Raw genomic sequence first — 14,236 nt, 5'->3', positions numbered from 1 at the left:
ACAACAGTCTTTAAATGTGCATAGTCTGTCACAATGCCATGAATTCATGGATAAACTTTTCATTTTTAAATTGCTCCACTCCTTGGTGAACTGCCCACAACTCTTAGAAAAAATTAACTAACACATACCTGACAGGTGCACAAAGTTTAATTATACATTGTCTACAAATTGGCATAGAACAAATGATGTATTCCACAGGCCAATTGAACAAATGTCAAGATTGCTAAACAAAGTGGACCTTGAAATATTTAATTGTCAAAAGTTAGAAATCACTTAAGAATTTGCAGAAGTGATTACTGCTTCCCTGTGCTTACTTGTACAATAACGTCTGTACATAATTGTATATTTTCTTCTTATAATCCACTGGCTCCTTTCCTTTTAGTTTGTTTGCTTTGTTTATTTGATTCTACTGTGTTGTAAAATGGTATTAACGTTAATAAACTGTTGTTTTTATTATTATTATTATTATTATTATTATTATTATTATTATTATTATTATTAAGGCAGAAACAGGTTCCAGGAAGGACATTCCAGAGATCATTAATGAACAAGGGGAGTGTATATACTGTATGAGGACCTACAGAAGGCAGAAGTATTCAGTCAGCAGTATGTAAAGGTAGTTGGATAAATGGACAATGTCCAGGCAGAGGAGGCAACTAATACTGGTGAATTAAATTTTTCTATGATAATAAAGACATTTACAAAAAGATACAAAGATACAAAAGATGAAAGCTTGAATATCAGCTGGGATTGATAAGATTTCTGGGGATATTATTAAAAGGCTTATGGGTTCTGATATATAGCTATATCTAAGATATACTCATTTGATTACTGTTTTCATGAAAGAGCAATACCAAATGAATGGTGAGTTTCAGTAATAGCTCCAGCGTATGCAAGCTGTGGGAAAGCATTCTTTTTTATTATATTAGACACATTTACAAAATTACTAACTGGTTTGATAGAAGGCAGTTCGGGTTTAGGAAAGGTTATTCCAGTGAGGCTCAACTGGCAGGAATCAATCAAGAAGACAAGCAAGACTTATATTTAGATTCAGAAGGTAAAATGGTCTGTGTCACTATTGAACTATCCAAGGATTTTGACAGGGATAAAATTAGTTTGTGATAATATGAAGGAGGTGGGATTTATAGGAACATACAGGCCTGGAAGAGAGGAAAGAGACATGGAAATATTTGAGAAAATAATAGATTATACTCATAAAAACAATAATAATGATGTGGTAATAATTGGGGGAGATATAACCTTGCCTGAAGTTGAATGGAATGCAGCTGCAAATGAAGCCCATGAATAGAAACTGGCAAATAAGTTAATTTGGGAGGGAGGATTTATATAAGTAGTACAAGAACCGACTTGTCTCAATAACTTACTAGATGTATTTTTGGTTAAACCATGGGAAATTGTTGATAAAACTGAGGTAATCGAAGGAATAGGTGACCATAAGGCGTAATAATGGATGTAGGACTGGTACCAAAAAGGCTTAATAAGAGGGCACACAAGACAAGAAATTGTACAGAAAAACTAAAGCTGATGAATTTGGGACTTACCTTAAATCACAATTCAGTTGTTGGATAAGTGAAGGGAGTAATGTGGATACACTTTGGGCTAAATTCAAAGGAATTGTGTGGGAAGGAGAGAAGAGATTTGTACCTGTTAAGAAGGGTAAAATGACCTCAGACCCTGTTTATTATACAAGGGAAATAAGAAAATTAAAAAGAAAATGTAGAATAGTAAACAGGAAAATCAAAGACGGTAGGGAGAGTAGAGAAAGTAGAAAACAGCTAATGAGGGAACTGAATAGAGTGAAAAAGGAAGCAAAAGAGAATTATATGAATGGAATTCTTCAAGAGGGTAATGACCACAAAGGGAAATGGAAAAAGCTGTATTCATATATCAGGAATCAAAAAGGAAAAGGAATCCAAATTCCTACAATGGTGGGAGAAGAGGGTGAACACTATTTAACAGATACTGAGAAAGCAAACTTCTTTAGTAGGGAATTTAGAGATTCAGTAGATGATTGTCAGGAGTTGGAAACCGAAACAGAAGTTACAGAGGGACAGACACAGAGGGAAACAAGAAGCTTCTCGTTCACAAATGAAGATATTTTCAGAGAAATCCAACTGCTTCAGCAAGGAAAAGCAGCAGGAAGTGATCAAATTACTGGGGAGGTATTAAAGACAATGGGGTGGTACATAGTGCCTTATTTAAAATTTCTCTTTGACTATGTCATAAATAATAGTGTAATACCAAAGGAATGGAAGGAATCTATAATAATACCAATTTATAAAGGAAAGGGTGATAAAAGGAAACCAGAGAACTACAGACCAATCAACCTTGACCAGTCATCATCATCATCATCATCATCATCCTAAACCATTTCCAGTTTCCCGGGTGTGGTATATGAGCCTCCTCCATCTCATCCTGTCCTTGTACCATTCTTCCTCCACCAACTTGTCCCAATCATGACCTCTCAGCATTACATCGCTCTTAACTAAATCTATCCATTTCCTTCGTGGCCTTCCCACGGGTCGTCTTCCTTCTACCTTTCTGTCAAATTCCTTCCTTGCAGTTCTGTTTACTGGCATCCTCTTCATGTGACCAAACCACTCCAGTCTTGATATCTGAATCTTATTTAGGAGAGAATTGTCTATTCCTACTTCTTCTCTAATTTTCTCATTCCTAATCTTGTCTTTCCTGGTTTTTTGGATCATAGTGCGTAAGAATTTCATTTCAGCTGCCTGAAGTTTGGAATTATCTCTATTGGTCAGTGTTGTGGTTTCGAGACTGTATGTAAGAATTGCTGTATAATAGGACTTGTACAATGTCATTTTTGTTTTCATGGGTATTTGCTCATCCCACAGCAGGTGTCTTACCTGGTGGTAGAATTGTGTTGCCTTATTGATTCGATTGTTCACCTCATGTTTTGCTAGGTTGTCATTTAATATAACGCTACCCAAGTATTTGAAAACTGGAACGCTGTCCAGTTGAGCTTCATTTAACATGACTATTGGTTCTGCTCCTTCCCCATACACTTTCATCACCACCGTCTTGGTCTTGCTGAAGTTTAAACCATATTTCTTAAACTCCTCATTCCAGCTTTGTATTCTCTCTCCCAATTCATCTTCTGAGTCACTCCAGATTGCAACATCATCTGCAAATGTGAAGGCTTTGATATCTCCATGTTCTTTCCTTTTAATAGATTTCATTACTACATCCATTACAATAATAAATAGAAGTGGTGACAATGAGCTGCCCTGCTGCACTCCTCTCTTTGTTTCAAACCAGTCCGACAAACCACATCCTACTTGAATACAGCTTCTGTTCCCACTATACAACATTTTCACTTTGTCTATGAGGCTGTCTCGCACTTGAAGTTCTTTCATGCATTGCCAAATTCTTTCCCTTGGTACACTATCGTATGCTTTCTCAATGTCCAAAAATATTAGGAATAAAGGCTTGTTCTTTTCCCAGTATTTTTCCATTAGCATCCTAATTGCAAATATAAGGTCTGAAACCATACTGCTCTTCTTCCAAAATTGGTTCAACAATATCTCTGATTCTGGTCTCTATTATTTTTTCCAATATTTTCAGGACATGAGACAGTAGTGTGATACCACGGTAATTAGTACATTTTCGTCGGCTTCCTTTCTTGAACAGAGGTACAATGATGCCCATCTTCCAGTCCTCAGGAATAGTATTTTCCTCCCATATCTTGTTGAGCAGTCTATAGAGCCATTGGATTCCTGGAACTCCCGCTGCTTTCAGCATATCTGCACTTAGTTCATCTACGCCCACTGCCTTTCCTTTCTTCATGCTCTTGAGCGCATTTTGAACCTCAAGCCATGTAATTGGTGGTTCAGTTGTGGTTTCTCGACTTGGCTCTCCTCTATCCGTTGTTATGTTTTCTGTATCTCCATTCAGCAGCTTTTCGAAATAGATCTTGAGTTCTTGTTTAATTTCTCCCTCTTCTTGTGCCAGAGTTCCATCATCACGTTCTTTTGCTTTTATGGTCTCTTGATCCCTTCGCTTGTTTTTCACTACTCTGTATAGCAATTTCATATTTCCTCTACTGTCCTCTTCCAGTTTGTCTGCAAACTCATTCCATTTCTTCTCTTTTTCTTCCCTTACAATGTTCTTTACAGCAAGTTTCTTGTTCCTGTATACTCCTTGAAGTCTTTGTATTTCTTGTTCATTTCGTTCTTGTCCCTGTTTTTGTTTCTCCTGACCAGTATAGTTTGTAAAATACTGGAGAGTTTAATATCAGAGTAAATCAGAGGGATATGTGATGATAAAAATTGGTTCATGAGGAGCCAGTATGGATTTAGAAAGAAATTTTTTTGTGAGGCACAACTGGTGGGATTTCAGCAGGACATATTAGATCAATTGGATTCAGGAGGCGAGTTAGATTGCATAGCCATAGATCTTTCCAAAGCCTTTGATAGAGTGGAACATGGAATATTATTAAAGAAATTGGAGGGAATAGGACTGGATGTAAGGGTTACACGTTGGATGAAAACATTTCTAAATTCAAGGGTTCATAAAGTCAAAGTAGGAAATAATGTATCGCAGGAAGAGAAAGTATATATGTTGTATGTTGGGTATTCAGCCCGAAGGCTGGTTTGATCCCCTGCAGCTCCGCCAACAGCTGTCATAAATAGCCTAGGCGTCACTGAAGAGCCGTACTAGGGAAATGAGGAGCAAGGTAGTTTCCCGTTGCTTTCCTCACTGAGCCAGAAGTGCTATTACATATCAGTCTGCCAGGCCCACTGAAATGCATACACCAACTGACCCTATGAGCGATATTTTCACACCATTCATACCAGGGACTGGCTGCATAAGCAATGGTATTACTAGCACCACTCATACCTCAGTCACTTTCATATTGTCAAAGCCAAGGATGAGACTGAGACAGATCAATGAAAGTAACAAATTTGATATAGCCCATACCGGAAGACACAGTGCACTGTAAACACTACATCTCGCCAGCAAAGGCATGAAGAGAAAGTTTGGAAGGGAATTCCACAGGGTAGTATAATCGGTCCGTTACTTTTCTTAATATACGTAAATGATTTAGGGAATAATATAACATAAAAAATAAAATTGTATGCAGATGACATAATTGTTTATAGGGAAATAAATAACATTGAGGATCGTTCAGAATTACAAAGGGACCTTGGGAGTATCCAACAATGGGTTGAAGAGAATAATATGAAGGTTAATGGAGGCAAATCAACTGTTACAACATTTACAAACAGGAGTTTTAAAACTGAATTTGAATACACTTTGGATGAGGTAGTTATCCCAAAAGATGGCAAGTGCAAATACTTAGGTGTGAGATTTGAAAGTAATTTGCACTTGAAGGGTTATGTGGATGACATTGTTGGGAAAGCATACAGATCATTACATGTTATAATGAGGCTACATAAAGGATGCAACAAAGAATTAAAAGAGAAAAATGACTTAAGTATGGTTCGTACATTATTGGAATATGCAAACAGTATTTGGGATCCTCACCAAGAATACCTAATAAAAGAAATAGATGGTGTGCAGAGGAAAGCAGCAAGATTTGTAACAGGGGATTTCAGGAGAAAGAGTAGTGTATCAGAAATGTTAAAGGAACTTGGGTGGGAAACTTTAAGAGAAGGGAGAAAACTAGACTTATAGGATTATATAGAGCCTATACAGGAGAAGAAGTATGGGAAGATATCCGTGAGAGGTTTCAGTTGGAAAATAATTATATCGGCAGGACTGACCACAAATATAAAATTAGAAGGAATTTTAGCAGAAGCGATTGGGGTAAATTTTCATTCATTGGGAAGGGTGTGAAGGAGTGGAACAGTTTACCAGGGGTAGTGTTTGATCCTTTTACAAAATCTGTACAGATATTCAAGAAGAGAATAAACAGCAACAGAGAAAATAAATGAAATGTTAGAAGGCATTCGACCAGTGCAGGTTAATGTAAATAAAAAATGTGTGTGAATAAATTAATTCCATTCCCTGGTCTAAGGAGTTTGGACAGCTAAAGTAGGGGACTGCCTGTAGGGGTGAAGTACAGTGGGGACTTCGAGGGCCCTGGGACCGCTACGGTAGCTGTGAAGGCCCTTCAGGAACTCTGAAAAGTGGTGGCAAAAGAGGGCTCTGGTTAAGACGCAGCAGGTCGTTATGCTACATAGGTTCCAAAATGGGTTTAAAAAAAAGTAAATAAATGCAATGTAAATTTTAATCTTATACCAGTTGCATAGTATTATTTGAAGTAATTCCACATACTGTATATGAGTTGACTATATTTGTAAGTAGTACGGGAGATATTATAAGTAGAATTTTGCAAACAATATAAATTTATTAAGGATGAGCTGCGTGTTTAATAGAAAAAAAAAATGTTAGCGTAAATTGTATAATATTGTATTATAGGAAAATTTTCTTCTCTTGTTAATTTAATATTTAGTGCTTGACAATAATGTATTTTAGTGTACCATTTGCCACTGAGGTAGACACCTCATTTGCAAATAACGAGATTTTGATTTGATTTGATTTGATTTGATTTGATTTGATTTGATTTGATTTGATTTGATTTGATTTGATTTGATTTGATTTGATTTGATTTGATTTGATTTGATTTGATTTGATTTGATTTGATTTGATTTGATTTGATTTGACATAATTGAGGACTATTGGACTAGACAAAAGGGTTGTTCTATGGGTGGCTAAATTTCTAGAAAATACAACTCAGAGAATTAGAGTAGGTGAAGTGTTATCTGATCCTGTAATGATTAGAAGGGCAGTCCCACAGGACAGTATTATTTTACCTTTATATTTTTTCTATATATATTGTACCCGGAACGCTGGTCCAAAATTAGGGTCCCCGTATCTCAGACTTAAAATACGCACCATGTGCCAATTTAGCAGCTAGCTGTAGCGAACATGCTGTGCGTAACATGGGGTGGATGACGTAAGAACTGGCTCCAGCTCGCCAAGGTTATATTACATTATACATCAAACATTCCAAACATTCTATCATGAATAACTTTTATAGGAAGTACAATACAAAGATGATGACAACATCACCGTATACAACTCTTTAATATCTTCAGTACCATCGAGTTTTGTTAAAATCTGCCTTGGATTACAGAAGATATTGAATGAAATAGAATAGCTACAGTCTCCATGATCCTGCTTTAAAAAGGGAGCTAAAACTTCAACATGAGATTGGTAGATGTAGAATGGGTCTTGGCCCACAAGTGGTCAACCGAGCAGAGGAGGGGTGGCCACGGGTCTACCGTGACTCTATGCCTCTGCATTCAGGAGATGGGACAGGGCTGGACCTCATGACTGGCCCCAACCGTCGGCTGTCCTGAGAATGGCTTTCCGTGGTTTTCCTTTCTCCTGCACTAAGGCGAATGCCAGGACAGTTCCTAGTATAGGCCACGGCCGCCAACCCCCCCACCTTCTCCAAGCATCTCCTACACTGTAACAAATCTCCCGGCCCGAGAGATGGCGTCACCATCTAAGAGACCCACCTCCCCCTTCAGGGGAGGAATGAAAACCTTTTAGTAGTAGTAGTTCAACACGGCACAGTCAGGTCCCACAGTCAGACCCATACGGCTGACTGTGGAAGTTGACGTCGAGATGTGATTGTCTATGAAGTTACGAGAAGTGATTGAATGTCTTGTGAACTTAGGATTTTCAAACAAATGCATTAAGACTTATATTTTCTTCACTGTTAAACACGTCGAGGTGATTGAAATATATCCGCAGTTAGTGAACTTAAACTCCAGAACGAGTGCATTAAGACTTGTATTTTCTTCGATGTCATTCTCTTTCAAAGTGATTGAAATAATATTATGACTAATGAACTTAGACTCTGTAACAACACATTAGGACTTGTATTTTCTTGAGTATTAAGTACGTCCAAGTGATAGAAATAATTTGACAGAACAGTGCAGTAAGACTTGTGTTTTCTCAAGTGTTAAATACTTCGAGGTGGTTGAATATTTCTGGACTTAGGGAACATAGACTATGGAATAAGTGCAGTAAGACTTGTGTTTCTCTCAAGTGTTAAATACTTCTAAATGATTGAAATATTTTTGCAGAACAGTGCATTAGGACTTGTGTTTATTCAAGTGAAATCTAAAGAACTTCACATGTGAATTCACTTATAAACCTAGGACTGTCTGTGAACAGAATTAATTTTATTATCAGAGTATTTACCAGTATTATTATTCATGACAGTGCTTGTGAACGAGAATATTTTTACAAGCAAAGCATTTAGTTCTTCTAACATTGCCATTCAGTGTTAAATAAATTGTGTAAATACTTGTAAAATAATCGCCAAGCATCAGAACTCTATAAACGATTGTGCTGTGTTCTTCGAAACTTAAGTGAACTATTTTTGTGCCAAGTGTCACGTACTTAAAACTTAATTGCGAGTCCAGTTCCATTGACATTCGACCGCATGAAAGCTAATTGCTTTATTTCTTTCCAAGTGACAAAATTAAGTTGCGAGTTCGATTCCATTAACATTCGACTGCATGAAAGTTTACTACTTTATTTTTTTCAAGTGACCAATCTAAGTTGCGAGTTCGATGTCATGAACATTCGACTCCATGAAAGTTAATTTTTTATTCTTTTAAGTGAACTGTTTCTTGGTCTTTAAGAAACATTTATTTTCAATATCATCATTGCATTTATTCTTCCTTAGTGCAGAAGTTACACCTCAGGCTGACACGTCCGATATTTCCAAGGGCTTAAATACTGGTGTTTATGCTATTCTTCTGAGTGAGTGATCTCAGTGAACTGAACTTCTAGACCTCCCAGATCTTCTAGAACTTCCAGACCTTCCAGAATGTCTAGAGCTGCCTTCACCAGAGGATACGTGGTGCCATGGTATTGAGAGCTGATCCATAGTGAGGATGAGTGGAATGACACGAGACATCGCCAGGCACAGGACGGGGAAAGGACACACCCTATTCATCTGCTTCTCTACTGAACTTGAATTTTTACAATAAAACTAACAGTTTTCAATTTTAACGAACTTCATTTAAAGCAAACCCTCTCGCTCTCTGTACCACTCCAATTAATGTACCATACACGCCCTGCGTAAATCTCATGCTCTTCCAGCCTAAAGTTTGGGCATTTCCTGTTACAATATATATACTAGCAGTTACCCGCGGTTTTGCTCGCGTGAATTTCATAATTTGATAAAAGTAATCGCTCCTCGGTACTGTACTAAGACATTACCTGAAAATACCTAAAGTATAAAAGCTCACCGAAAAACTGAGTTTCATTTACCCCAGAAACTCTTTGTAAACAACGTATGTGGTATTGCCTTTTTGGACTAAGATGACCATGTGACATAGAACTGTACAAGTGAGAAACAGTCTTCTCTCAAGTCGAAAAAGAAACCAACAACACGTTTTATTATTCTTATTTCAATTGATTTTCAATACGGGATCTAAAATGAGAATAGTCTCTTGCAATAAGTGGTATGTTTCGAGCTGTCATTGAAGAGATGGCATGGAATGACAGTAGTAGACAAGTAAGCTTGTGTGAAGCTTTTAAAAGCAGGAATGGTCATAATCTGAAGATAACGCTGGAATTCAAGAGCACAAATTTGGGCAAATATTAAATTTAGAGGATGAGGATTAAGGAACTGGAATAATTTATCAAGGGGCATGTTCGATAAATTTCCAAGTTCTATGAAAACATTTAAGAAAAGGCTAGGTAAACATCCGATAGGGAATCTGCCACATAGGTGACAGCCCTACATGCAGATCAGTGATGACTGATATGTACCTTTTCAGATGGGAAACAATTATGCTTTTGCTCCTATAGAAAAAACTTCAGTAACAATGGGCTAATACTTCAAATTGTGTACACAAATAAATTAATAAATATTATTCAGCAAATTTAACTATCAGATTACATCTACTTACATACAGTAAGTATATTGCTATACAAAATCCATTTAAAATCTGTTGATCTCCACAGTCCATCAAACTATAACACCTGACTCAAATAAACATATTAGGCCTACAATAACTTTTATTTTTGTTATTTATATATTTTATAATACATTTTCTAAAATTTGTAAGTCTGTTTCATTGTTTTATTTTTGCTCATTTTTTTACATCACACTGACACTGACAGATCATATGGTGGCAATGGGAAACAACAGGGCTATGATTTTGAAGGAAGCAACCATGGCTTTAATTCAGGTACAGCTGCAACATTTGCGTGGTGTGAAAATATGAAACCAAGGAAAACTGTCTTAGACGCTGCTGACTGTGAGGTTCAAACCCACTTTCTCCCAAATGAAAGCTAATAGCTATGTGACCAAATCCATGTAGCCAACTTGCTCAGTGTTGAAATTACAAGTAGTGAACTTCATTCCGGTTTCGTATTGACTTTAAATATCTAAGATGAAATTCTAAAAGAATTTAACTGTGCAAAGTTCACCTGTTCAGTACATACTTTACACAATTAAATTCTTTTAGAATTTCATCTTAGACAGTGTTGTAATGTTAGAATAATTAATTCACAACATCAGATCAAACTATCACTATTAATAAATAATTGACCAGTTATATGGTAGTTGAAAGAATGTTATGGCAAGACTTATGATGACCGAATATGATTTTAGACTAACTACACTCCATTTATTTACTTTTTCCTTTTTTCCTTGTGCTAGAGGTTCTCTTTGCAAGCCTTATTTTTGTGCTTCTGAGTCAGGGTTTATTCAGCCTTTTGATAATTGGCTGACTCAGGCAAGGGTTTACAAATGCATTTACTCAAAGTAAAATTCAAATTATTGACCATTATGAACTATTTAAAATAATTAATTTTCATTTATAAACATGAGAGTGTCACAATGTAGTTAACATGCTTATGTTTGATTCTATGTATGTATTTTTGAGTGTTCAAATTCATTCTTGTCTTTTAGGTGACTACCCACAGAATCTGATGTAGTCTTCTCCATCCTTCAGGGGTAGGACGGTGGAATTATTTTTGTAAAAGACTTCCATATCTGACCATCAAAGGTTATCAGCCATAAGTGGAGCAAGCTCCTATTTACAACTATTGTTGTTAGCCGCAGAAGATATTTATTCAGCTACCACTAACATGTGGAACCGTCATGCGCTTTATTGCCTCAAGATGTTTATTTTATGGCTGTAATTCTATGGCTTCAAGCCAAATCAGACATGCCTCCATATGATATTACAGAAGATTTGGATATCAGAAAAATTCCCAGAACAATGGACAACAGCTATAATCAATCCAATTCATAAGAAAGGTTAAAGAAGTAATCCAGACAACTATAGAGGTATTTCCATCCTTGACTGCACTTATAAGATTTTCTCTAAGATACTATATAATCGGATTAAAGAACAACTTGATCACTCCATTTATTTACTTGCAAAGGTGACCCTTAGGTGGAGAAAACAAACAGCACTAAAATTAGTATGACAGCAAAAAATGCCCACATCTATGGGGTTTTGCTAAAAAATACCAAGGCTGGCTTAAGACCTTGGAGAAGCTGCTCTGAACAAATAATAACTTTGAAGCTAGTCATGGCATACTACAGAAAATGAAACAAGCCCCGTTCAATAACGTTTATAGATTTCAAGAAAGCTTACAACTCCAACCACAGACCATCATTATTAACAATTTTAAGACATTTCAGACTTCACCCAAAGCTAATCAAATTGATTGAACTTACTCTAAGTAATATAGTGTCTAAAATTAACTTCAGAGGAGAACTTTCTGAACCATTCTTGGTAACAAATTTAAGACAGGATTGACACCTCTTCTTTTTAACTTTGCACTAGAGTATGTTGTGAGGGAATGGTACAGGAACAACTCAAAAAATATAAAAATTGGAACCCAGAAGAATAACATACATTTGAATTGTCTAGGATTTGCTGATGATCTAGCTCTTCTTACCAATGATATTCAGGAAACAAAACAACAAATAAAATCTTTACAGGAAATAGCTCAAAATTTTGGTTTGAAAAATTCATTTGAAAAAAAACACAAATTGTGCTAACTCAACTTCCAGTTGTAAATAAAATTAAGCTGGGAGACCAAGAAATAAAAATTGTAGAAAAATTTAAATATTTAGGTGAAATAATCACATATAACCTGAACGAGAAACCAGCATGGCAAAATAGAATGGATAAACTGGTTACATCACAGCATGTTACAAAGAATACATATAATAAAAAGTGTCCCTCAATAGCAACCAAATTGAAACACTACAAAACAATCACCCAGCCACAAATTACATATGCATGTGAAACATTATTTGAAACAGCCAACACAGTAGCAATAGATAGAGTACTCAAATTAGAAAGGAGAATAGTGAGAACCTGTTAAAATAAAAATTATCAAGTAAACGGAGTCTGGAGACTAACTTCCAGTGAGACAGTTTGTAAAGAAATAGAACCTGTGACTGGCACAATGAAAAAGAAATGAATATCATTCTTAGGGCAACTAATACGGTCACTAGAAAATAGAATAAGTAGAAAAATAACAGAAACATTATGGAAGAGTAAGAGTAAGAATAATATTGGAATGGATCACAGAACTTAAAGAAGACATGAGAGAGTTGCAAATTACAATAGAAGATTTAAAATACAAAACAAATACACTCAACATATTGAAAGATAAACACACTAGACTACAGACAAAAATCAACAAGCAGAGACTAGGAAGAGAGATTCCAGAAGCAGAAAGAAAATTACATTCAGAAAGGATGAAACAGTATTGGGCTGACAAAAAGAAGAAAAATCTCCATAAATCTGGCTAAGTAGTCCTATGTTGACTAAAAAAAAATTAAATAAATAAACATGAGTGTGGCAGCTATTTGGGAAAAAGTCTACAAAGACACAAAAATTGGAGACTACAAACTGCATAATTACGTTGTTTAAAAAGTGAATAATTTGTTTGAATTTGTTACTATAGACTGTGGACAATGCATCTATTTTTTCTTTTCTTCATTGGTTTTCTCTTCTAGACTCTTAAGTATATCTGAGACATGATACTGATAACAGATGTGTCAAAAACTGAAGACAAAAAATTGTCACAAATATTTAGGCTTATATCTGTTCAAATATATAGCCTATGTTTTTCACCACTAATACATTCCGTCTCCATGGCAAAATGGTTAGCGTGCTGGCCTTTAGTCCAAAGGGTCCTGGGTTCTACTCGCAAATTGGTTGAGGATTTTAACCTTCATTGATTAATTGTTTGAATTTGTTACTATAGGCTATGGACAATACATCTACTTTTTCTTTTATTTTTTGTATTTATTCCTAGACTCTTAAGTACGAAGGTTGGAACATAAATAGTGGCAACTATTTATTTACAATAGATACAAAAGAATTACATGTTAGCAACCTTTACTGTCCTTCAGTGTAGTCACCAGCGTTGTGTATAACCTTTTGCCAGTGATGTGGAAGCGGTAGTATAACTTTAGCAGAGCCTGTTCTGTTGATGGTGCGAATGGAGTGGTCTACTGCCTGTCGAATCTCTGCAATCATGTGGTTTCGATCACCGTCCAGTAACGTGGCAAGAGCATGCACTTCTTCTTCACTCGTAGGACGACCTGCCCGATGAATATCCGCCACAGTTTGCCGATAATCATTGAAGGCTTTTACCCAACGTTCCACTGTTCTGTAAGGCAATGCAGATTCCCCGCAAGCCTCTTGAAGACCTTGATGACACTGTCGTGCTGTACGACCTCTGGCATATTCAATCTTGATCCAACACTGTTGTTCCTGTTTGGAAAACATAGTGACGATGTTACGTTAGACCCCTAGCTCACAAGTGGCTATGTTTCTCTCACTTGTGCCCAGGCAGGTGATGTGGAAAGGGCGAGTCCATTTGCTCTGAGGTAAGGTAGGTATGTAACCAACGTGTACTACCAGCGACAATATTAGATTCTGTTGCATAGCATCTCCAAAGCAGTGTTGCCACTATTTAAGTTCCAACCCTCGTATATCTGAGACAAGATCCACATGAACTGATAACAGATGTGTCAAAAACTGAAGACAAAAAATTGTCACAAATATTTAGGCTTATATCTGTTCAAATATGTAGCCTGTGTGTGTGTTATTTCAGCATTAGAATTTATCTTACGTAGGGCTTCATCCTCATAGATGTGCAGGTCGCCTGTAGGCATCAGCTCGAAAGACCTGCTCCAGGCCTCTGTGGGGGCCACACT

The 14,236-nt window shown here is 36.5% G+C and overlaps 1 protein-coding gene across 2 annotated transcripts in view; it reads left to right on the top strand.

Annotated features, from left to right (window-relative positions):
- LOC136862927 (endosome/lysosome-associated apoptosis and autophagy regulator family member 2) overlaps positions 1-14,236 on the top strand; it is a 388,733-nt gene that overhangs the window by 280,859 nt on the left and 93,638 nt on the right. The window contains exon 14 of one of the 2 annotated variants that reach the window (XM_068225816.1): positions 8,714-8,819. The exons of the other annotated variant lie outside the window; for it this stretch is intronic. Within the exon in view, the coding sequence (XP_068081917.1) occupies positions 8,714-8,798 (85 nt within the window). The 3' untranslated portion in view covers positions 8,799-8,819. Of the gene's footprint in view, positions 1-8,713; positions 8,820-14,236 lie in introns of those variants that run through there. 2 annotated transcript variants of the gene reach the window in all.

This window comes from Anabrus simplex, chromosome 2 (assembly GCF_040414725.1).
Source record: "Anabrus simplex isolate iqAnaSimp1 chromosome 2, ASM4041472v1, whole genome shotgun sequence".
NCBI lineage: Eukaryota > Metazoa > Arthropoda > Insecta > Orthoptera > Tettigoniidae > Anabrus > Anabrus simplex.
The sequence above is the reverse complement of the archived record's forward strand: the minus strand, read 5'-3'. Positions and strand labels throughout refer to the sequence as shown.